Raw genomic sequence first — 24157 nt, forward strand, 5'->3', positions numbered from 1 at the left:
TACGTGACAGTGTTCCTGACTTTGGTTACATCGCAGAGTCTTCCAATATATAAAAAGGTCTCTGCCCCCAGGAGCCCTTTCTCTTTCATACACAAACACTGGTTCACAGGTGGGAACCTGTTCTCAGGTTTACTGTTGAAACACGAAGCAGGAAAACAGGACACAAGCACTAAATAGCGGCAGGATCAGGTGTTTGAGGTTAATGATGCTTTTGGATTCTCATGGAAAATAAATCTCGGTCGCATGTAACGCTGAGAGATTTAGGTCATTTATTGGTTTCATGAGAATAAATACAAAGTTACAGCTTCTGGGTTTATTCGTCCTGGCTGTTAAAGTTAATTTTATTTGGAGTTCTGGTCAGACAGAACAAGACGTTTGCAAACATTATCTTGAGCTTTAGAGAAATTATGACACATACGTGTCTTTTCCAGCTTCCGTAAAACTTTTACTGGGTAATAATGAACATAGTGTGAAACAACAGATGAATAATAAAAAAAAGGGAGAAAATTGCTTTTGTAAGTTGGATTTTGCACGAGGGCTGAAAATAATGATTAATTACATCAGAGCTGCAAACTGTGGCCAATTAATCAACTCTTACTTAATATTTTGACAGACAGAAGATTAAATAATCCAGACATTGTCTTGTTTAAAGGGGCAGTGTTAGGATTTAGTGGCTTCTAGCGGTGTAGTTGTGTAACTACAACCCGTTCCCCTCACCCTCTCCATGCAAGACTTGAACCAAGGTTTAGTTTGTCCATGCTGGGCTACTGTAGAAACAAGGTGGTTCAACATTATAAAGAAAATAATGAGTCTAGTGATTAAACACTCCTGAAAACATGAATATTAAATGTTATTTCTGGCATATTCTGTAAACAGAGCCCATTAAATCATCTTTAAGCTTCTGTAATGAGAAGATCTGCAGCTTTTAAATGACTTTTGCAAACATTATCTTGAGTTTTGGTGGATTTTTATGACCAAACAAGAGTTATAACCTTTCACATGTGTGTATTTTCCATCCTTCATAACAGTTTTACTGGGTAACAATGTGCAAAACAGCTAAATAAAAGTCGGATTTTGCATTGGCATCCTCATTAGAGCTGCAGACTTCATCACAGTTAATTCAATATTTGGGGATCAACTTAAAAACACATTCCTGTTCTGATGTTTATTCATTTAGCAGTCCCATGTGCACAGTCACCCAGCTTAGAAGACCAAAGAGACGCGTGGATGTCTCCAAAATGGAACAATAAACGACATAAATGGCAAAAAAAACAAAAACTGATGAGTTATGATGACTGTCACACATATTATTAGGGGGGTCATATTGCTCTACATTTGCCTGGCAAAGCATCAGCCTGCCCGGCTTTTCCTGCCACGAGTTTCCCTTCACAGCTCCGAGCAGAAAATACCACAACTGAGAAAAGTGGAAGGAAAACCCCCCCGCATGAAAAGTGTGTTAAAAACGAAAACTCACGGCTCCACGGATGAATGCTGTCCCTGCTGTTGTTGCATTAAAGCTGTTTTGTGTCATAGGAAAAGAGGATTTTCCTCTCCAGGCTCAGATACTTACGTGTAACTGCTGGCTGTGCGAGTTTGCAAGCGACGCCTCTCCAAATCCAGTTGCAGGATCTTTGCGCGTCCTCTCTGAGCTCCGTGCAGGTCTTGCTTGTTGGGCTTGATCCTGGTTTAATGTTTGTCTTTTTTCTTTTTTTCTCTCCCTCACCCCGTCACTGTCTCTTCTTCATCCTCCACGTTTTTTCTCCGGGACCACAGAAGAATGAATGGCTCCGTCCGTCCTGTGCGCCCTCCTCTAACCCAGACAGACTACTGTTGGATGGGAGTGACTGCCCCCGTTAGCTCCCTCCCCCAGTCCACCAATCACTGCTCCTCATACTGCACTCATGAGAAGTTATTATTTATTTATTTAAAGTCACAATAAAGTCATCAAACACTTTGTTATTGATGAGGATCCATATTATGATCATATATTTGGATTTGACGCATAAAAGTTGAGCATACATACAATTCCCTGCACATGTTAAATTCCATGTATCTATCTAATAAGTTTATATAGAGAAACAGCAGCACTGGTGCTTTCATGCATCACTTCTCTTTACAGGGTTTCTAATATTAACATTACATTAATGTTCTTTCTTTATTCACACACACAGCTGCAGGTTTAAACAACATATTGACATCCAGCAATTGTCATTGTTTAAACTTAAAAAGAAAAGAAGATTATAAACCTGTGTGTGAATCTATCTAAAGCTTATTGAGGGAGTCTGTGTACATGCAGAATAAAACAATACACAACATTAACAGACGTTAGACGACAGACATGGTCCCCATACATACTGAGCTCTCTATATAAGAATTAATCAGTTTAATTTCCAGCTTTTTCTTGAAGGTGCAGATGGATTTCACCATTTTTAAACTCAAGCTTGTTCCAGATCTGCGGTCCCCTGCATGCAAGAGACAAGCTGGTACTTTTTAGTCTTTAGTTCTTTTTTCCCCCAGTGATTAGATGTTTATTTCTGGTATCATGCGCATCCCGAGGACCCGCAAACCGGAACCAGCACACATAGTCTAAGGTTAGTTTTATGAGTGATTTGATGCATCACACAGGCGTTTAAATCAGATTTAAATCAGTCAACCGGAGAATGTTCATCAGCCAGCTTGACAGATTTGTACAACAAGAATATGATCAGCTGATGACAAACCTGATTTTATTTCATTAATCAATAGGACCAAAAAACTAACAGCACTCATACATAATAGTTACCTAATGTTTCTGTCATGTTGATAAAACGTTAAACATATAAGCAGTTTGTATTAAACTAAAGCTCTGTCAGCAGAAAATGTGACACCAAATCCCCTTTAAGAAATACGACATTTGAACGATTAACTCTTCATTTTTCTGACGTTTCGAGACTTTTTGGCCTCGTACAAACAGAAAAAAGACTAGACGAGATCACCGGAAGATCAGAAACTGTGCAGAAGCAGTTTGATAAAATGATTTTGGATCTGAAAGAAATTTTATTCATTCTTTGTGGATTGTTTAGGCTCTTCTGAAGACTGAAGACTTGGAGGAGTTTGACATACCAGGGACAGTTCACCAAAGGTCCCTGATGTCCCTTCCACTTGATTTTGCAGTGATAAAAAATGATTTTGAGGGACTGTTCAACAAACTGAACCAGCCAGAGGAACCTGCTTCAAGTGGCTGCACGAGCCTGACAAGAAGCAGCGATGAAGTCAGTCAGTTTTCACAGGATTTGACCAATAAAATCTACAGTCGTCTCGTCGTTTCCCAAGGCTGTGACAGGGAGAAGAAGCCTTTCTGACTTTGTAATCTATGGAGTCAGATGGAGGGAGGACGCCACACACGTCTACTCCTCTCCTGAGCTTCTGTACGGCGTTATAGAACAATCTGTGGGAAAATTTGTGCAGCAGGTGCTCCTCTGGATGGAACCATCCCACAACGATGGTTTCATCCATGATGAGCAGGTGTCTGGTGCCCTCAATGACATCGAGGGCATGATCACAAGAGGCCTGTCATCTCCGCCACCATCGAAAACCAGCATCAAGACGAAGACACAGAATGCCCACCAACTGAAAAAAATCAGACATCTTGGTAGGAAATGAAACGAAAGAAGTCTACGCTGATGAGCCTGCAAAGCTTGTGCAGAGTGAGACCAGGTTACTCGTCAGTGATCTGATCTTCAGGCTCCTCGACTTGGCCTCTAAGAGAAAGATGAAGATCGTTAAGATAGAAGATGTTAACTTCTTCATTGAGCGTCTGTCAGAGAAGGTCCAGCGTGAGATCACCATCCCACGCTGCTCTGCTGAACAAATGATTTGGTTCAGCAAGGCAGTGATTGATGGCGTCTTTAAGGGTGCAATTCTTTTAGAACATCCAGTTTTAGATTATGTTATTTTGAAAAACATCGGACTGCATCGCAGCTGCCTTCATAATATTCCACCCAAGAAGACTCCAGTTAACAGGTTTTTCTCCTCAATGAAAAAAGCTAAGGCGAAGACATTCAAGGGTTGGCTGCTATGATCTTCAAAGGTTAAACCATCATCGCCCACCCCCACCTCTTGAAGGAGCTTCGATGTTGGGTTTTCTCCAGGTGCTCCGGTTCCCCCACACATTGTATTAAAGCCATAAAAAAAAAGCTGTGAGCGGCATCAAGGGCCACATAACATCTTGGCCTTACAGCAATGGTCAGGGTTGGATTCCAGCCTCGATCTTTGCTGTTTCACCACTTCTTTTAACACCTTTTGGAGCTTTGATGTTGGGTTTTCTCCGGGTGCTCCGGTTCCCCCACACATCTCCATCCATTGTTTTTCACTGCCCCAGCCTCTTTAAACACCTTGAAACATACAGTGCACAGTATATCCACCTGTCAGGTGGTTCAACCAGGTGATTTGATTTAATCCTTGATTGTTTCCCTTCTCTGTTAAGTCGCTTTAGCGTGAGCTAAATGACTAAATGTAAATGTAACCTTTCATCTCACCTGACCAACAGCAACAATCAACAAAATCCACTTTCCAGCTCATCTAAAGCTAAAAGAAATTAACACGTTACCACTAAATCTACCACCAATCCACTTTCTAAAGACATTTTATAAAACAAACGATAAATTAATCATCACATTATTTTTTTCCGCAACAAATGCAATCTGGATGAAATTAAACTGAACATTTCGTCTTCTCTGTAAAGCAGTTGTCATCTTAGCATCTCGGATTACCCTTCACTCTGTAAAGACAAGCTATTCGCTCAGTATTACAACGACATTTGGATAGTATACATGTCACATTCTCTCTAAGTCTGTGTCTTAACCTTTAACTGGGAGACTAACAGCTGCTGAGCCAAAGACTCGAACACCAGTGAAGGCTCCATCTATTCTGGTTCAACATGTCAGTCTGTATGCTGCACAGCAGAGAGCCACACTTTGCATTATTTCCAGACATATGTCTATGCATGCACCAAGTCTTCTATTGTTGCCAAATTCAATAGAAATACATGGCGCCCGTTCATAGAAGACGGCGTTAGGATGCATTTAAAGAACGGGAACGATGCAAAACAACAGCTTTTGTATATTAACGCATGCTTTGCACGACAGTAACAAGTATGAATGGACTATTTTAAGACTGTTGTGACTAGGAGGGGAACAACTGGTGCCAGGACCTCTGTGCCCTCTTATTTGTGCTCCTTGGTCAGTCAAATGTGACTTGAATGGAGTGAAAACACCAGGGAAGTCTCGTGGCTTGGTCTGGGAGTTTCTCCGCAGTCATTGTCAATAACAACAGCCCTGATGTTATCCGTCCAGTTCCTGGAATCATTGTGACATTGTGACTGACTTTTTCCTGACTGACGGTCAAGAATGAAAGCACAACATTACACGTAATATTATAGTTCTGTGATCTGTTAGCTTCTCGATGGGAAATCCGTACTGAAACTTTGCGACAAATAAACTTGATCACAGCCCACAGATTACAGTCTAATTCTTTATTACACAAGTGGTATTAATAGAGTTAATGACACAGACAAAGGGTTTATAGACATGCAAATGTGGTGAGACAGTGGAGTGAACTCTGGGCCTCTCCATACTGGGGTCTGTGCTGGATTTGAACCAAGCACCCTCCGGTTCCCAAGCCAAGTCCCTATGGACTGAGCTGCTGCCGCCCTAAATATTGACTAATAATGCTGAATACTTACTAATAATAAACTTCTTTACTTACTACCAATACACAGTAATTTGGAGGACATTGAGGTAGAATAAGACTCATTATGCATGCTACCCTAATTATTATTATTAATAATATGATGTTATATGGTGGCTTATATCATAATAAAGCCTTATACGTATAAGTGAGATAAGTTACGCCTTCAGCATCAGCGTTTTGTTATTCAGTGTGTGTCAGTCCCTGCTCTTTGGTGGTCTGCCAACACTGTGAGGAACTTTTGGGGATTTTTTTTTTTTTTTTTTTTTTTTTTGGGTCCTCCTAATTCCTCTCCGCCTCCTCCTCCTCCTCCTCCTCCTCCTCCCCCTCCTTCATCCCTCCGAGGCTCAAGGTTCAACACATTCCTGGCTGCACTGGTCAGTATGATTTTAATCTGTTTTCACAGGCAGGCAGCACAGACAGACACAATCTTATTTGGAATTCCAGTCCCACTTCTTCACAGCGAGACCTTCACTGTCTCCTTGTGGACATACCAGAAGGGCATCAAGGGTGGCAGTTTTGTGTGTGTGTGTGTGTGTGTGTGTGTCCCCTCCCACATGTGCTCACCATCAAAACATCTGAGCCTCACACTAGCCTATCATATCCTTACACTGTCATATCTTTCAGGGGGAATCACACTCTGATGTGCACACATAGCTTTGTCACAGCTGAAAAAACAAAAACGATGTGGGGGTCTGGGCGACGTCAGAGAGGTTTTGATTCAGCAGAGGCAAATCAGAGCCCGGAGGAGTGTGAGGCAGACTTCGCAGGGCCGAGTCAAAGTGCAGGATTAAGTGTGAAAGACACACCAAAAAAAACACTTTGAAAAAAAGCTGGAGGAGGAGACGAGGTGACACCGCCGAGACTGGCTGTGACAAGATGGGGGGGTGGTGAAGATGGAATAACTTGTCAGGAGGGGCAGCTCGACCACAAACGGGGTATGAGAAGTGCAGAAAGCGGTCTGAGAAACTCGCAGGCATCATCTGGCAACATCTAATTAAAACGAACTATCCCATCGTTACTGAAATGCAGAGTTTGGATTGTAGAGTAAACTAACAGAACGGCAGAGTGACAAATTTATAGCCTCAGCGATGTCAGAAGTGCTTTCTCAGAAACATAAAATAATCATGTGGTATCCTGGTAGTCTCCCATTACCAAAATCTCACTTTAAATTCCACTTAACAGCCATCTTTGGTAGGTCGTGGTTTATTTTGAAGCACGTATACACACACACGGGGCATACAGATAAAATTAGAAACGTATTCTTAAACAAACAAACAACAAAAATTATGCCGATTTTTAAAATTTAAGCATGTGTGTGGCATCACACAGTCAGCCCCAGGCAGGCCATATGGGAGATCAATAATTCAGTAAGAAAACAGACCAAAATCTGAAAATTAATTCAGCATCGAAGTTGATTCTGGGCCAAAGAAACAGTAGTTTGATAAAAACAATCCCAGCTCAAGGCCCATGTAGCAACCACTGTCCAACAGTGTTTATTAGCAGAAAGATAACAGACAACTTTATTTGGCATAACAGGGCAAAACTATACGAGACGATATGACATAATATGATGGGAGATAATAGCTAAATCCTGAATCCTGCAACCGAGCGCACAAGTAAAATTAGGTGAAACCATACAACCTGTGCCAATTACCAGAAGTTAAGGCGATCCAGAGAAGTGTGTGTGTGTGTGTGATCTCAACTAATAAACAACTCACACTATACACGTTTTGGCGCCTCCTACTTGTTCAGTTTGGTCATTAACGCACATTCATTCATCATTAAAGGACATTAAAATTCGCTTTTTGACAGGAGTTGGATAAGAAAATAGATTTAGCACTTTTATAAAAAAGAAAACAAGAGTCGCAGTAACGTGAAACGGCTCCACGGCAGTAACCAGCGTTGCTGTTTGTCCTTGCTCAGCTGCCAATCAACTCACACGGCAGGTTAAGGGTCACGGCCCACATTAGGACAGGGCCGGCCCATTCTCTGCAGGGAGCATTTCCTGTGGTAGTCCTCATGCTGCTGCCAATGGGAGATCAATCACAGAGAGGTCGGAGGTCAAAGAGAGTGTATGTATTAACGAGATTAGTTTCTGCTGCTTAAGATTCCAAATATGCAAATGATCAAAAAAAAATTTACCTTCTAGTTTAGTTTAACTGCATCACGTAGAAGATCTCACCAGAACTCGATCTAAATCACCTCAGTGAGAACAGTGTATTCATGAATGGCTGGCATGTGGGAGCCATAACATAAGAGATACCTGAAGTGCACAAGAAATTCCTCACATTACCACCCCCTGAAATACACCACTAACATATTTAGCACGTACTCGTTAACTTTAAGGAACCTAGAGTAACCTTAAAAACAAACTTGTACAGCATTTTTAGCCTTTTTATTATGTTTTTTTTTTGTTTCCAGAACAAACACAACCAGTAGGCACTTAGGAATGGAGTCGTGTACAATAGATCTTGTAAAACATATTTTTTTAAAGCTGTAAACACTCACACATTATCATCTTTAAGCCATTTGGAGTTGTGGTTCTGAATGCGAGTCAAAAATTTGCAATTTTTTTGCTCTGATTTTGGTCTCCACCATCTGTGACCTCAACTCTTTGTATAATTTGGTCTCGTCTCGTCATCTTGTCTCGTCTTCTCCCGCTTTATCCATTATCGCGTCGCGGGGGCAGCCGCTTCAGCAGGGAAGCCCAGACTTCCCTCTCCCCGTCCACTTCGTCCAGCTCTCCCAGGGGGACCCCAAGGCGTTCCCAGGCCAGCCGAGAGACATAGTCCCTCCAGCATGTCCTGGGTCTTCCCTGGGGCCGCCTCCCGGGGGGACATGCCCGGAACATCTTACCAGGGAGACGTCCAGGAGGCATCCTCACGAGATGCCCGAGCCACCTCAACTGGTTCCTCGATGCGGAACATATAAAATGATATATATTCAAGGTGATTCAAGTGGTGAGAACAGGTTCTTGCTGTCTTTTTTCTTGTATGTAGGCATCAATGACTGAGTGAGTACAAAGAAAAGAAGTCCTATGCGTAACTTCAGTTTCTGAAGAGACATTTTGAGGCTCAAAATCTGGGGTCCTGGCCTCCAGAAGTATAACTTTAAGCCTTAATATAATCTGAACAAGTTGGACATTTGAACATGGGGACTTATGGAGACTGACTCACGTCTGGAGCCAGCCTCAAGTGGACGTTAGAGGAACTGCAGTTTTTGGCACTTTAGCATTGGCTTTATTTCCCATGATATACATTTACTCTTCACGTCTAACGTGCTGCTCTCTTCTGTACAAATCTTCAAAATATATTTCTCTCAGGTTAAAATCTATTCACGGCTTCATGTTTGACACAGACAAGGAGCCTGCTGATTCTCAACAGTAGATAAATGAAGTGCAAATACCTGAAACAACAGGGAGGCCCCTCTTTACAAATCAGCAACATGTGTAGCTTTACATAATCACTTTAACTAAACCTAAAGCTCAGACACAGGGATCGATAATAACGGCAGTCGATTAACGACTGAGTTTGTGAAAAAGTAAAAAGTTGGTCACAATAAAAAATTCTATTTTCTTTAATTAATTTAGACTGAATTGATTACGTGCTGAGCTGTTTCTAAAACTTCATTCGTCTTTACAAAAGAGATTCCTGTTCTTCACAGTAAACAAAGCTTCATCATTGTCATTGCCCTCTAAGCCCAGGGTCCCCAGGCTCCAGTGGGGCCTGGGTCACATCTGGGGTCATCATCAGGGAAGTTTATTGGCAAAGCGCTCTCCTGGTATTTGTGAAGCCGATTGAGGAGATAATCCACGACCGTGGGGTACTGTGCCGACACTTCGTTCCTCTCCTCTGGATCTTTTTCTACGTCGTACAGCATTACGGAGTTCAGCGGATCCACGTCCGAAGACCTCGACTCTGAGCTGTTGTGGCCGGGCCGGGGGAACCAAATGTCACAACCTGGAAACGAGATGACACGATGTAACTTTGGGCTCCGGGTCGGGAGAAGTACGTAACGCTTTACGGCACTAAGTCACACAGCAGCAACTATTTCACTGATTCTGGTGAAACTGGATCATATTTTATGGAGGAAATGTTTTCTGGTTTTCCCTCTGATGTCCTCCGGCTGCTCCGCCTCAACTCTCTGTGATTTACAGAGTTTATGATGGACAGTGAAGTAAACTGTAGCTGCTGTTAGCTCATGTTAGTTTGTTAGCCGGGCTGTGAGCTCAGAGCACTGAGGGGAGTTATTGTTATTGTTTGTACCACAGCCGTTTTAAACCACCAGGAAGAAGAAGAAGAAGTTTTTCAGGGGGAATGCTGACGGGTAGTGGAGTCGGTGTCGTGCCAGAACAGGAGCTGAGCAAGCAGGCAATGTAACCAGGCTCAGCAGCCTCTAGGGACATAATGGCAGAGGTGAAACGATTGAAGAGGACGTTGACGGAGGAAGATAAGAAGAGAAAAGGAGTGAGCGAGCAAGAAGCCGCCGGACAAGAGTAAATGTGGGACTGACTTTTAGTGGTTGGTGAAATAAAAGGCTGAAAGACGCCGAGCTGGGCTGACTGCTGCTGGACTAGTTAGTGATATTATCTGGTTGCTATGACTGGCTAGTTTTCGATACAATGTTGCTGATGAGGAACTTTTGTTGACTCTGGCGACCTCTGTAGACAGAAGCGGCAGTGTGTTACCATTTGCTTTGTTTTGCTCATCTCAAAGGGAATCTGACAGTCTTCATTATTAAACTGAGGCTGTTTCACAACTTGTACTTGTGGTACATTAAAAAAACAAAACAAAAATAATAAGCTCATAAAATTAAATTAAATCAACTGCTCGGGGCTTTTTTGTCACGACTTTCATCTCCCCTCTAAACTTCTCAGTTGGGTTTATTTAAATAATAAATAAGATTGCATCAAAGTAAAAGAAGAAAATAGATTGTTTGGCTTTGTTTTTTCTTCTTTCCGGCTACATTAATCATCACAGGACCCCTGAAGAGTTATCTCATGACCCCCTTTAGAGGGAGCCGACCCCTCGGGCTATAAACAAGCCAACTGTGTTGTTAAAAGCAGCTCCGACACATTCATACATACGTATTAACAATGTTATGATAAAATATCAAATTAAATATAAATCGCAGAGGCAATCACTTCCCACTTAGACTAAACATGCCATTACAGGTGACAGAAGATACTGACCTGGGTATCCAGTCAGCAGCTTCCAGTTTGAGGATCGAATGGCTGCGTGAATGGACACATTGAAGCCGGAGTTGGCCCGGGATTGTCCGCTGCTGCCCACCTGAGCCAAAGTTAACTGACGCTTCATGCCAAGACCTGCAGAGAGCGGAGGACAGAGCTGATCACGGAGGTCATCCGTTATATTTCAAGTATAAAAACTGCTGATTAAGATGATATTAGACGACCGCTGGATGAAAAGAGCCCCTGTGTGGATGTCGAGACTGGCAGAGAATATTCATGCTTGGAAATTATAGTCAAGTGTCAAGTGAAGGTGTGAAAATAAACATACCAATAAAAAAAAGATCTCTTTTTGTGCTCAGTGAAATAGCAGGAATTGAAAAATAGCTTCCAAACAATCCTTCCCTTCAAAGAACAAGAAATTGTTGTATGTATGAATTTCCTCAAACACGTGGAACTTCTTGGGGCTGGGAGGAATTTAACAAATATGGTGGTAATGTGGTCAATTCAGCACCAGTCTTCCACTTCAATGCCAAGCACAATGAATAATTTGCCTTTGCAGCAGTTGGGCAGAGTGAGGAACAACGGTCGCAGTTACCGACTGGCAACGTTTCACCAGTTTAATAAGAGAGTAAATAATTCATCCTTGTTCTGAGGATGCCCAGAAGTTTCTGCCGCCTCCTGAGCCACGAGCTATTTCTATTCTTACGGAAAATCCTCACCCAGAAGTTGAAGATCTGGCCTTGGGAGTCTTCTCAGGTTCATGCCGTGGCTGACCCCGACAATATGGTCCTGATTAGACAGATTTGCAAGTAATTTTCGGCGCTCCTAACGCTGTCAGAAACTAAAGTATTTCCTCACATTCTTAACATATGGACAAATCCACCCACCCACATGAATCCCACGTTCCCATCGGAGCTCGTTTTTTTTTTATAGAGTCGAATCAACCACAGCGACATGACTGGAGAATTAAAACATTTCCGATGTTCAGCGTTTTTGTTTTTTTTATTTTTACGACCACATGATAAAAGCTCTGACATTGAGTTCCTCACTGATCATTGCGCAAAATGACATGTGGGCATGTTAATTGTTCTCACATGCATTAGGCCGGAGGGGGCTGCTCAACGCAGAACTTATCACAGATTTGCGTAAACAACACACACACACACACACACACACACATGCAGAGCTCGCAGTAAACTAAGCAGCGACTGACGTCATTCCAGATTTAGGTGTTGATGCCGTTATGTAAGCAGGTGGGATGATAAATGATTCGGGCTCTTTGCGAACATCAGGGTTAGATTTTAGAGCTCTTCAAGTCTTGCATCTTTAAAGAAAAAGGGGCCTCAAACCCCAACACACACAGCCCACTTCATATATTATTATTTTTTTGCATGAAGCGGGGCTTGCTCATCTGGATCCACAGCAGGAGAATCCACGAATGGGCTCGAGAAAAAAGGGAGGGTGGGTTAGTGGGGAGGAGCAGTGGGAAGAGACCCTGAGAGAGTCGTGGAGTATGGAGAGGGGAAATTTGTGGGTTGATTTAAAGCTTGGGCCAAGTCCAGAGTTTCTCTCCCTTCTCTTTCAAATCGGACAAGCGGGAAGTTCAGGGAACCCTCTGTGACCCATTTAGTCAGGATCCCTCTTCTCACCACGAAGAAAAGCAAACTTGAAAGGAAAGAAAAGTATGTAAAAAAGCATGAAGAGAGACTGAAAGAGAAGGAGAAGGTCTGAAAGAGAGGCCGGGTTAATGAGGAAAGAGGGGGGGAAGAAGAAAGACGAGGAATCTCGGGCCTGGAATGCGTCAGGAGGAGCTGGATGTCACCGCGGTGGCTGACGATAAAGATTCAAAACATAAAACACGAAAGCTTGTAAAGCAGCGGTGTTGATCTTAAACTGGTTATCACCCGGATGATTTAGGTGCCGATGACCAGCAGTAAACTTTCGGGGATAATTTAAACTCCACTGGCTTAAGCTGCGTAAACACTTGTGTCTTTCAGAAAAGCCATAAATCAGATTATCCGTTTAAACGGCGACGATTTGGGTGTTTTCCCATCAGTTCTTCCTTACTTTGTTTTCATTAATTTCATTGTCATTATTTGGACTGTGTGAACGCCTCGTAGTAACAAACCCAGAGAGAATTCATATCCACAGAGCCTTTTAGCCTCTTTCAGCTTGTTGTTTTGTTTGTTTTTTATGAACACAGTGGAGTGTTTAACAGCTAAAGAGTCAGATGTTTTTCCAAAGATGTTTTTGAGACCAAAACAGAGCTAATAGGAGGGTAAATAGGACGATGCCAGTGTTGTGTTAGTAACGCTGCTTAAAATAACAGGGAGTGGGAAGGCGGTGTCGTGATAGAACAGGAGCTGGGCAGGCAGGCAGGCAATGTGACCGGATGTTGACGGAGGAAGCTAAGAAGAAAAAAGCGAGAACATTTCATCAATGTTGCTTTAAACTTTAAAAAAGTCTGAGTAGAATTCACCTTTCTGGTGTCAGGACTGTTCATACACCTGAGTTTCTTACAAATGTTTTTGTACCTCTATCATTAATACCTTTAAAAGTTAATCGACCAAATCTGACATGGACGGTGATGGACGAAGAAGCCGCCGGGGAAGAGTAAATCTGGGACTGACTTTTAGTCGTTGGTGAAATAAAAGGCTGAAATACAAACGCCGAGCTGAGCTGACTTCTAGTAATGTACCAGTTTCTATGTAATGTTGCTTTAAAGCAGGACTGACAAACTCTTTAAGGAGTCTTCTAGCAGATGACTGTACTTCTAGGAGACCCCTGCGGTGGATCAAATGGCATCCATCTATTCTCATTCTCACCATTAGGGTACATATGTGAATCATTTCAGCACAGAAACGCACCGCTCCTACACCTCGACTATTTTCAAAAGGTGCAGCATCCTCCCACAGAGTCAGAAATAGTGGCCTCAGACCAGGACCAAGACCAGGACCAGGACCAGCTAATATTAAGTAGTTTAGACAAGAATGAGACCACTACACTGTGTCTGACAGCGAGAAATGAGGCAGTCACAAGACGCCATTTCCTGGAAAACCTCCCTGCAATCAGAGTTTAAACTGTAACACACACACACACACACACACACACACACACACACACACACACACACACACACACACACACACACACACACACTGCCCTCAAGACGTCAAATATCTCAGATTTCAACACCGTTGACTGATTATAGGTTCAACAGCGACTGATTAGAATTTCAACCTCGTGCTATCGGCATTCCTCACATGAATAACAAATATAATTTCATGAGGTACAGTAATCGTGAAAACAAAGAGAGAAATACGAGAGAAAATAAAGACAATTAACAGAATACTCTCTCAAACAATCCAGATAATCTTTGCGTTGGAGAACGTCCATTGTAATTAGAGACAGCCACTGAAAACAACGTGAGATCAGTGACAAACAGACCTGATTCCACAGGAACTCTTAATCCACTCAAACAAATTCACAATAAACCCAACATGGATTTTCTAATGTGACGCTAATGTGAATTTGGTCAAATGTTACACAACATGCTATTCTTAGGCCCCCTGCTAGTCTGCTTGGACTTGAGTTAATTGGATTCACGACGTCTGGAACAATGAGCTCTTGATACTTTACGAGAGGAGGAGGAGAGGTAACATGAGGTCTCCCGTCGCCTCAAATTGTTGTCACCGGCTAAAATTGTTTTAAACTGGCCCGAGAGGTTAGCGGCTTAACTTGTGACTCTAAAAATTGCATGTGGGAGTGAATGACCAGCTCCTCCTCGGGGATCCTGAGGTGTTTCGTGGCTGAACACCTCCAAAAAAGGAGGATGCCTCATCCTAATCAGATGGTCGAACCACCTCAGCAGGCTCCTTTCGGGATCTCTATCCGAGCTCCCTCCTGATGTCCGAGCCCCTCCATCCTATCTCTAAGGCTGAGCACGTGGCAGAGGAAGCTCGTATCTAAGATATCATTCTTTCGGAGGATGGAGTGTAGATGGACTGGAGAATCAAAGCCCGTTTTCCCATCACTCGTGAACAAGATCCCGAGATATTCGAACTTCTCCGATCTCCGATGCATCCGTGCCCGGTGCAGCTGCTGCTGATGGGTACATCGTGGCAAAAGTAAACAAACTTTATCTGATGACGATGACGCTTATTGGAGAATACTGAAACTAAATCTTTAGACACATACCTGCCAAGCTCAGTTTCCATATTTACACAAAGAAGTGAAAAGAGCTCAGATTTCTGCTCTGAATATTTTCTGCAGTGAAGTGATGAGATCTCTGCAGGTCGTGTCAGCCAGTGGTTTTATTTCACAAGATCGTGTTTCAAAATTCATGTCAGAATATATATATATATATATATTGTACATACACACTTCTTAATATAGGGTCTTAATATTCACTCTGAGGACAGTATAGACAGACTTACATGGAGCGATGTCATTATACAGAGGGTCAATGTTGTGCAGCAGCTCCAGTCTGGGTGAGGCGAACCCTTTGCTGTAAGATAAAAAGCAGTGCAACTCTTAAACATATGGATACACAACCAACACACACACACACACACACACACACACACACACGTCTGACTCATGCACTGTAAAATCCACTGGGATCTGTAAATCTAAACCAGCTGGCCGTTGTTCACCAGGCAGTCATATGCTCTGACCGCACTCCACCACAGAGAAAACACACTGCTCTCACTGACCACAGTGTCTGATAACACAACTAAAATAACTCCCTCTCTCCCTCTCCCTCTCTCTCTCCTGCCTTCCTACTGTTCTGGGCCTTCGTTAGGTGTTTGTTTTTTTAAATGTCACCATCCCGAGCTGTCGGGCACACGGCAACGCCAGCACACGGTGGTCAGCTGACGTGCGTCAGCCAATCGAGTCAAGTGGAAAGCTGTGAGTAGTAGTTTGTGGTCCGGGGCTGAGCCTCTGCTGTAACCCCTCAATTTCACCTTCTTCTTCTTCTTCTTCTTCACTGTGTCCACATTTAGACTACAAATATAATGTGTCAGTCAAACAGGACTCTGACAGCTCCAGCTCGTGTGATGACCCGCGAGCAAAGCGACATGGAACGTTCATCTAAAAGGTCTGTCGACGTTTTCGTTTTCAAAGTTATCCAAGACGTAAAAATACACATAATTCAATATATTAGGGTATAAAAGAATTAAAACATCTCTGATCTCTAAACTAATTAGCGTATCCAATAGAAGGCTTTCATGAGGATGGAGAGAGGATACAAGGGGGGGGGGGAAAAAGGCTAAAAAAGGATGGACTACAGATTTGTGTGAGAATGACTGATGGAATTTCCTTCTCTTTGAGCTCCCATTGCCACAGTAACAAAGGGCTTATTCAAGAAGCAGGGGCTCCTACAAGAAAAAGACGCTGGGTCAGGGAGAGCTGGAGCGAGAGCACATGTGGGGAAGGATCGGAAAGAGGCACAAAGAGAGGGCGGGCTGTCAAAACTCCAGAGCCGGTATCGCTCAGGCTGTAATCTCAGGCCATAAGGTCGCTGACCCGCCACCCCAGAAGAAACATCCCCAGCTCACCTGATCGTGTTCCACACGTTGAATCCGTCCAGCGGCTTCGTGCGGTCGGTGCTCCCTCCCGCCAGGCCAACTACAAGTGTTGGCAGCCAATCTGAGATGTGGATGAGTTCGCGGCTGACGGTCCCCGGTCGCTTCAGTAGCGGGCTGGCGACGAATCCGACTCCCCGGATCCCTCCTTCCCACAGTGACCACTTCCTTCCCCGCAGTGGCCAGTTGCTGCCACCACTTAGTGTTTGACCTCCGTTATCTGTCAGTCAAACAGAGAGAGAGAGACACAATACAATGACACAAGGGAGGAAAGAGTAACAAAAGAGCACTTTTAAAGGCAGAACCATTGAGCTTCTGCATCTGAAATCTGCATTATTTTAATGGCCAGCAGGGGGCAGCTCCATTAGATTGCCCTGAGCCTGTGCTTTAAGGCATGGCTTCCTTTTGCAGCACACTGGGCTCACAAAAACAGATTAAACAGGCAATGCTGATTAAATATGAGTCAGGATTCTGTTATTGCATTGCAACATATTTTAGTGTACTCTTATACTCAATATCAGTACCTTTATAACCAAGTCTAACTCACAGTACGTCGGGCAGGTAGACACTTTCATCTAAAGAGCTCCGCAAAAAACCAAGATGTTGACGTCCATAATGCCAAACCAGAGCTTTACAAGGGTTGTCCACAAACCAATGGGCGACATGAGGGTGTATGAACCATACTTGATGCAACCTGTTGCTTCATAAATGGGGCTCCAGTCGAGAAACTTTCTCTGATCACGTTGCCTCAGTTGCCTGGTCAGGCCTCACCTGACTCAACAAGCTACTCAACTCCTGACACAAGCTGTGGTCATCTCGCAACTCTGATTACTGTACCGCCCTCCTGACGGGCCTCCCAGCCTGCACAGATGATCCAGAAAGTGGCGGTGCCTCTGGTCTTCAATCAACCCAAAAGGTCACATGGTACCCCGCTGCTCAGCGTATGTAGTTAAATCCAATGAACAACATGTGGTTCTGCCACCCCTACGTTCAGGGCAATCCAAACCTTTACCCTACCAGTTCCTACCAGATCAGGGGCGTCCCTCTCTACCTTCAAAGACCTCCTGAAGACCTCCAGCTCTTCAGAGAGGACCTCCTCTCCAACACTACCAACAACTAACATGTCCGAGTCGCACTGTACCATGATCGTTTCCCTTTTTTGCCATGACTAAATGGATAAGTAAAAACTTGAACCAGCTGACGGCGCTAGAGGAAACGTCAGGCAGTCACCAAAGTCATGAGGATTCATCCTCTTAGGGACATGAACGTCTGTACCAAACTTCATGTGGAGATATTTCAGTCTGGACCTGACCATCATTGCCCACCCGGAGTCGAAGCACGAGTGCGGCTAAAAACAAGTAATCTAAGACGTTAAAACAACACAGCGAGGTTCATCCATTTGTCTCCCCTGTTAGACAAAAACTTCTGCAACCATTACACAAGTACACACACACACACACACACACAGAGGCAGAGTTAGACCGACTGTCATCATCCCAGTGAGTCTGTCCAGTATAAACACACTTGACCAATCCTGCTCAGGCAGGGCTCCCTTTTCAGCAGCGGAGTGTCATGCAAGTCCAGGAAGTAGTCTGTCCCGATTCCCGAACTGTTCTGGAAAAGACCGTCTGCTTCTTAATGCCTTTTCAAGCTGCTCCGGCTCTCTACTGGCCAACTCTCTTCTCTTTCCCAGCCCCAGCCAACCCCTCTCGTCGCTCATTTGCTTACAGTAAAGTCCCAGTGAGGCAGTCAGTTTGCAGAAAATTTCATCATAAAGGAATCTCAAGGTGAAGGCTCATTTGTTTCCCGTTAAGCCTGACACATGTGGGTCAACGATAACAGCTCGCACATGAGAAAATCTGACCAATAAAGCCACTGATAGACTTCACTGATCTGTATATGATGTTAATGCGTTTATAAACTGCATCAGCAGGAGCCAGAAGTCAGACATTACATAACCAGTGCATCTTATTGACACAGAAGCAGTGAGTTTTCTCCCCCCCACCTCCCTCTCAGCTTCAGATCAGCAGAGTCGGTGTCTGCCCGGCATATGGCTGGCTGAATTCTTCGAGTCAGAGCCACAACCAAATGTGTGAGAACAATGAAACAGGCTACCTACCGCAGCCCACACTCACACTTTACTTTCACAGCATTGTTCCTGTCTTCTAATTACCCTTTAAAAAAAAAAAGGGGCTCCTAAAAATAACCCTCACAGGAGTTACCTACTTCAGATGCAATTCAATAAAAAGATCCACATGTGGAAACCCGTAGAGCAGGCGCATGTTTAGATGCTGCATGCATGCAGCCACATTATTTATCTGTATGATGATGGGTGTTTTTTTCAAAAGTTTACAAGACTCAACAAGGTGCACAGGAATAAAATGGGCCAACTCAAGTGTTCCTACAGTGTGACTTCTCTCTGCGAGTCTCCACATTCTGCTCCATTGAAAACAAACAGAGCAAATTCAACCAAACGCTGCTCTCTAGTGGACGTACGGAGTGAAGTATTTATGTAGCTGCAGCGATAGGAGCTGTTTGAATCCTCTAAATGTTACGGAAAGGAGCTTCAGTGCTTCCTTTCTCGTCTCCTTTAGCAAAAGGATACACCGGATCGTCCTTTACCAAAGGAAAGGAGGTAACGCTGTCCCACAAATCTTTCACATCTTTCCTTAAACCTCATAACGAGGCACCTTGAGGTCAAGGAAAGGTGTTTATTCGACCGTACCCATTATCTCCTATGTCCTCTAATGTGATGGAGGATTCATAAGGAGTTAGGAGAAGAGAATCCGACTGCACTTACACTGCGTCATGATGTGATGGCAGATCTGTGGTAAAACTACAAAGTCCATAAGCTGGACTGCAAAACTTGCACCTGGGATACACGATACCTGTGCGCTCCTAAAGGAGACAAGAAAGGAAGCACTGAAGCTCCTTTCCTCAACATTTAGAGGATCCAAACAGCTCTAAATCACGGCTGCTGTACGTTAATGCTTCCCGAGCAAAGCAGTTAAAGGAACGTTAAGGAAAGGAGCTTCAGTGCTTCCTTTCTTATCTCCTTTAGCAGAGGATGGTTACTTCTGTGTTCTTGACTGTAAAATGGATTTCCAGCATCCCCGTAGATCATCATGTAAGTTCTTTTGTCATAACTCGCCAATATATATATGAGTGGACGGGAGGATGAGCGTCAGCGAGGCGACAGGTGGAAAATATTTCTTTATTATTTCAGCTCTGACGTTGATATTGAAGTCACATTTCTACCGGGTTGTCCACGTTTATTGTCCTGCATGAAACAACGCGGTAAGAACGTAGAACGAAGTTTGTAGTTGTAGTCCATCTTCTGCACTTTGTAGTTTTCACCACAGATCACGTCAATAACATCAGAAACATAACACTGTTTCCTTGACCTTTAACATCGAGGTTGAGAAGTGTTTAGGAAAGGACTATTCTAGCTCCTAGCTGGTTGTCTGTAGGATATTTGTTTCACGTGCCTCCCTCTTGACCAAGAAAATGCGTTATCTAACTTAATTCAATAAGCCCATCACCAGGCTGTCACCTGAACTCCTCTTAACTCTGGAAAACTGGCTTCTGAGCTCAAACAAAATGTGCTTTTGAGTCTGCGCACATAAAATAATGTAAAATTGCTCGTTACTTTGTACTCAGTGATTTGGTTTCCATCCTGGCACACTATGAAAGAGTCAGATGGAACAAAAAAACAAAAAAGCTGTGGAAAATATATTAGCATTCCCAGAGGCGACCGCCTAATTACACTGTTTATGTAGGTAGAACTCGTAGGTTTCCAATGAAATGGTAGAAGAGGAAGGTGCTTTAGCAACGTGTGGAAGTCGTTCGAAAACTTTTGCACAAGATTCTGCAGAAGAGCAAATGTTGTGTCACCTACAGTGAAGTGAAGCAACAAAACGTATTTAAACCGATCAATACGAGTCTGAGTGCACGCTATATGTAGAATGTTTTTACTGCTTTACCGGGAAACTGAAGCATTTACGTCGATCTATGCTCTCCCCAAAGCCCCTGGACGTCCGACTGCTATCAGAGGGAAAGGGGATAAAAATAAAGCACACACTTAAAAACCTGCTAGACTGCTTTCTACTGAAGTGGGATTGTATGAGGCACTTAACCTACGGAAGCCCAAAGTGGTCATACATTCATATATTTTATCTCGAGTTATTAATGTCATGATGTCTTGTTCTGCCTGAGATAATGCCATAATAATAATCATTGCAATTGCTGCTCTGACATCGCTACACCTGCTGATGTTTTCCTGCAACTATTTAATATACTAGACGAGAAAAGTTAGTTTTTTTGGAGGTGCAGAACTGGAGACGCCTACAGTTTAATTTTAATTAACTATTATAGAAAATTATCTTGCTCTACAGCCACCCTGTGGTCAAAAAGTCCCCTTTGCGTTCTCTACAAATATCTCACCCTATTCAAACATAACGCATTATTATATATTGCTGAGCCAAACTAATATTTCGCCATCCACAAACCACCTTCTATGTGTTTATTTATTTGTACCATATCATTCCCTCCGTACCTGTCGAGAACACCAGCACCGTGTTGTCCCAGAGTCCTTCCTGCTGCAAAGCCAGAGTGATGTTGCCCACAGCCTCGTCCATGGCCGACACCATGCCGGCGTACAGCCTGCGGTTGTGGTCTTTGATGAAACCGTAGGGGGCCGTGTAGCGCTCCGGGACCTGCAGCGGTTCATGGACTGCTTGCAACGCCACGTAGAGGAAGAGCGGCTGGAAGATGAAGACGACAACACGTGAAGACGTAAAGCTTTTCTCTTGTGTTCGGTACTGATGCATCAATGTGTAAGTTCATTAAATGTTTTACTGGTCTGCATTGTAGGTGAGTGTGTGAGGGTTTCACCTTGGTGGAGTTGTGTTTCTCAATGAGGCTGGTGGCCCTCTGGCTGAACAGCTCGGTGGAGTAGAGTCCTTTGTATTCGGTGGCGACCTCCTCTCCTTCCCGCAGGTCCAACCCACAGTGGGTCAGGTTCAGAGGATTGATGTGATAACAGCGGACATGGCTGTAATAATCCTCGCTGCCTGTCAGGTAGCCTGGAGCAGAAGATTTAAGATTTAAGCCACATATGATAAATAAAAAAATAAAACCACATCCTGCATTGCAAAGACTTTATACCAAAGTATGTGTCAAAGCCTCGGCGCGTGGGGAGGCAGTCCTTCTTGTACATGCCCAAGTGCCACTTGCCCACCATGTGCGTGGCGTAGCCCGCCTCCTTCATCAGCTGGGGCAGCAGTTTCTCATCCAGAGGCACGCAGTACGGCTGACAGGGCCAGATGATCTGGTGCTGCATGCCTGTGTGGATCTAAAGGAGGAAACGAAATACGATGAGTAAAAGGGTGAACCGACAAAAGTTTGGAAATAAACTTCCAACTTTGTCCTCTTGTTCTACTTTTCTCCAGCATCCAAATTAGATTTTGTTTCCCTGGAAAGTTCTTCTAAAGTCTCCCCAATGCTCTGGAGTTTATTTGTCATCACAAAAGCTGTGGATAAAATATCCAGTGTGTGACATCCTGGAGGCTCTATTTACAGAACACGGCTTTAAAAAGACTTCTTTGTAATGTGTTTTTATGATGTTGAATAAAAATGTAATGTTTTTTTATCATAATAACAAAGAATTTAATGTATTTTAATGATTAAAACGAAGAATTTAATCGATTTTTTATGATAATAACAAAGAATTTATTGTATTTTCATGATTATAATGAAGAATTTAATCAATTGTTTATGATAATAAAGTATTTTTTATAGATTTCAATGATAATAACAAAGAATTTAATGTATTTTCATGATTATAATGAAGAATTTAATCGATTGTTAATGATAATAAAGTATTTTTATAGATTTCAATGATAATAATGAAGAATTTAATGTATTTTCATGATATTCATGAAGATTTTAATTGATTTATGATAATAACAAAGTATTTTTTATAGATTTCCATGATAATAATGAAGAATTTTATGTATTTTCATGATGACAATTAAGATTTAAACAGATTTTTATGACAGTTATCAAGAATTGTGTGTATTCTACCTGAATATAATAACATTTCCACTTGTAATAGAGTATTTCTACACTATGGTATTACATATTTTATCAAGTGAAAAGACTTGAGTACTTCTTCCACCACTTATTATAATATTAAATTAATGCATTAAGATGTATATTACTTTAATGTTGCAGCCGGCAAAGCCAAGGGAGATATTTATCCATAAAAATATCAAATGTAGTGGACTACTTACAGTAAGTACAATATTTGTACCACACCTAGTTCCCACAGCATACACTGGCAGAGCTGGCAAAGCATCAGAGACAGATCTCTGTTTGCTCTTAGGGACACATCACGAGCTGGTTTAGGCAGTTCAGGACATGTCCTGTCATGTCTCTTCCAGCCTGTCAATATTGTCCCAGGCTAAGGCGTGGGCACATACAGTATGGCTTCACTTGGTCTGGATCTGAATCTATTTAATATTCGGATGAGATTGACATTACCAGTAAGCGACTTCACAGCAAAGGCCAAAAGGATGTGCTTGGAAGTCTTGACTTTGCCATGAGACATGGCATACACTAGATCAATGCCAAATGAGTCTCTTAGTTGTTGTTCCTTCTCACCAGTGCCTGGTAAGACTCGACATATCAACAAAATTAGAATAGTACACTGCTGTTTCTGTCATTGAATAAACGGCATGTCTGATATAAGACTAAAAAATATCCCCACTCCAAATCAGATAACATGGGTCAATGATACATTTTCTGAATCCTCAGGGTCATGCCAGTGTTTCAGGGTTTGGATTTTGTTTCTCTGATGCTCCCTGGTGCCACAGAATTAAAAGACAAAAGATGACATGGGCGTAAATGGCAGGAAAATGTTCACAAAAGGATTTTAAATGAAAGCTCAGAGTACCAAACATAACAAAATAAAATATTCCAATATGTCCAATATAGATTTTCTGCTAGAGTTTTACGCATTATTTCTCAACCTCAGTTTACATTATGTGTGATAACTCAAAACAGCTGCTCTTGTCAGATGGCCATCATACATCATATTTTGAGGCTCACGGTCTATATGTGTATGAAGTATGAAGTGCATCATAACAGCCCTGAGGCACAGCCCTGCACAGCCCTGAGGCACAGCCGTGCACAGGCTGCAGGATCCGGGGTCTCACCTGGTACCTCCCCGTCATGAGCTGGTTCCTGGACGGGGTGCACAGAGGCTGCACATAGTAGTTCTCCAGGCGGACCCCTCCGGCTGACAGCTTGTCCAGGTTCGGGGTTCTGATCTCGGAGCTGTGGTAGCCGACGTCGTACCAGCCGAAGTCATCCGCCAGGACGAAGACGACGTGCGGCTGCCGAGCCGCTGGAAGCACCGGGAGGCTGACGAGGAGGAGTACGGCGGCTCCGAGGAGCGAACTGAATAACTTCATTTCATTAATAAATATATTTGTATAAATATGCATCACTGAACTAAAAAACTGCAGCCAAGGCGAGCTCTCATTTCCGTGTTCCGCAAATTGAAAACACTGCCTCGGCTGCAGAGACCAATCACGTGAAAGTATGGAAGCCCAATGAGGCAAAAAAAAAAAAAAAAAAAAAAAAA

The 24157-nt window shown here is 43.1% G+C and overlaps 2 protein-coding genes across 3 annotated transcripts in view; both read right to left on the bottom strand.

Moving 5' to 3' along the window:
- Window positions 1-1885, bottom strand: part of lhfpl2a (LHFPL tetraspan subfamily member 2a) — a 37356-nt gene extending 35471 nt beyond the window's left edge. For both annotated transcript variants that reach the window (XM_027282250.1, XM_010740515.3), the window contains exon 1: window positions 1571-1885. The gene's annotated coding sequence lies outside the window, so the exon portion shown is untranslated. The remainder of the gene's footprint in view (window positions 1-1570) is intronic.
- Window positions 1886-6919: 5034 nt separating this feature from the next.
- arsb (arylsulfatase B) lies at window positions 6920-24113 on the bottom strand. The gene is made up of 8 exons (XM_019264779.2): window positions 23727-24113; window positions 21676-21862; window positions 21403-21593; window positions 21065-21272; window positions 16483-16729; window positions 15358-15428; window positions 10922-11056; window positions 6920-9689 (listed from the first exon to the last, which is right to left on the bottom strand). The coding sequence occupies exons 1-8, from the start codon at window positions 24015-24017 to the stop codon at window positions 9424-9426; spliced, it is 1596 nt and encodes a 531-aa protein (XP_019120324.1). The 5' UTR covers window positions 24018-24113; the 3' UTR covers window positions 6920-9423.
- Window positions 24114-24157: the final 44 nt, after the last annotated feature.

This window comes from Larimichthys crocea, chromosome IX (assembly GCF_000972845.2).
Source record: "Larimichthys crocea isolate SSNF chromosome IX, L_crocea_2.0, whole genome shotgun sequence".
NCBI classification, from domain to species: Eukaryota; Metazoa; Chordata; class Actinopteri; family Sciaenidae; genus Larimichthys; species Larimichthys crocea.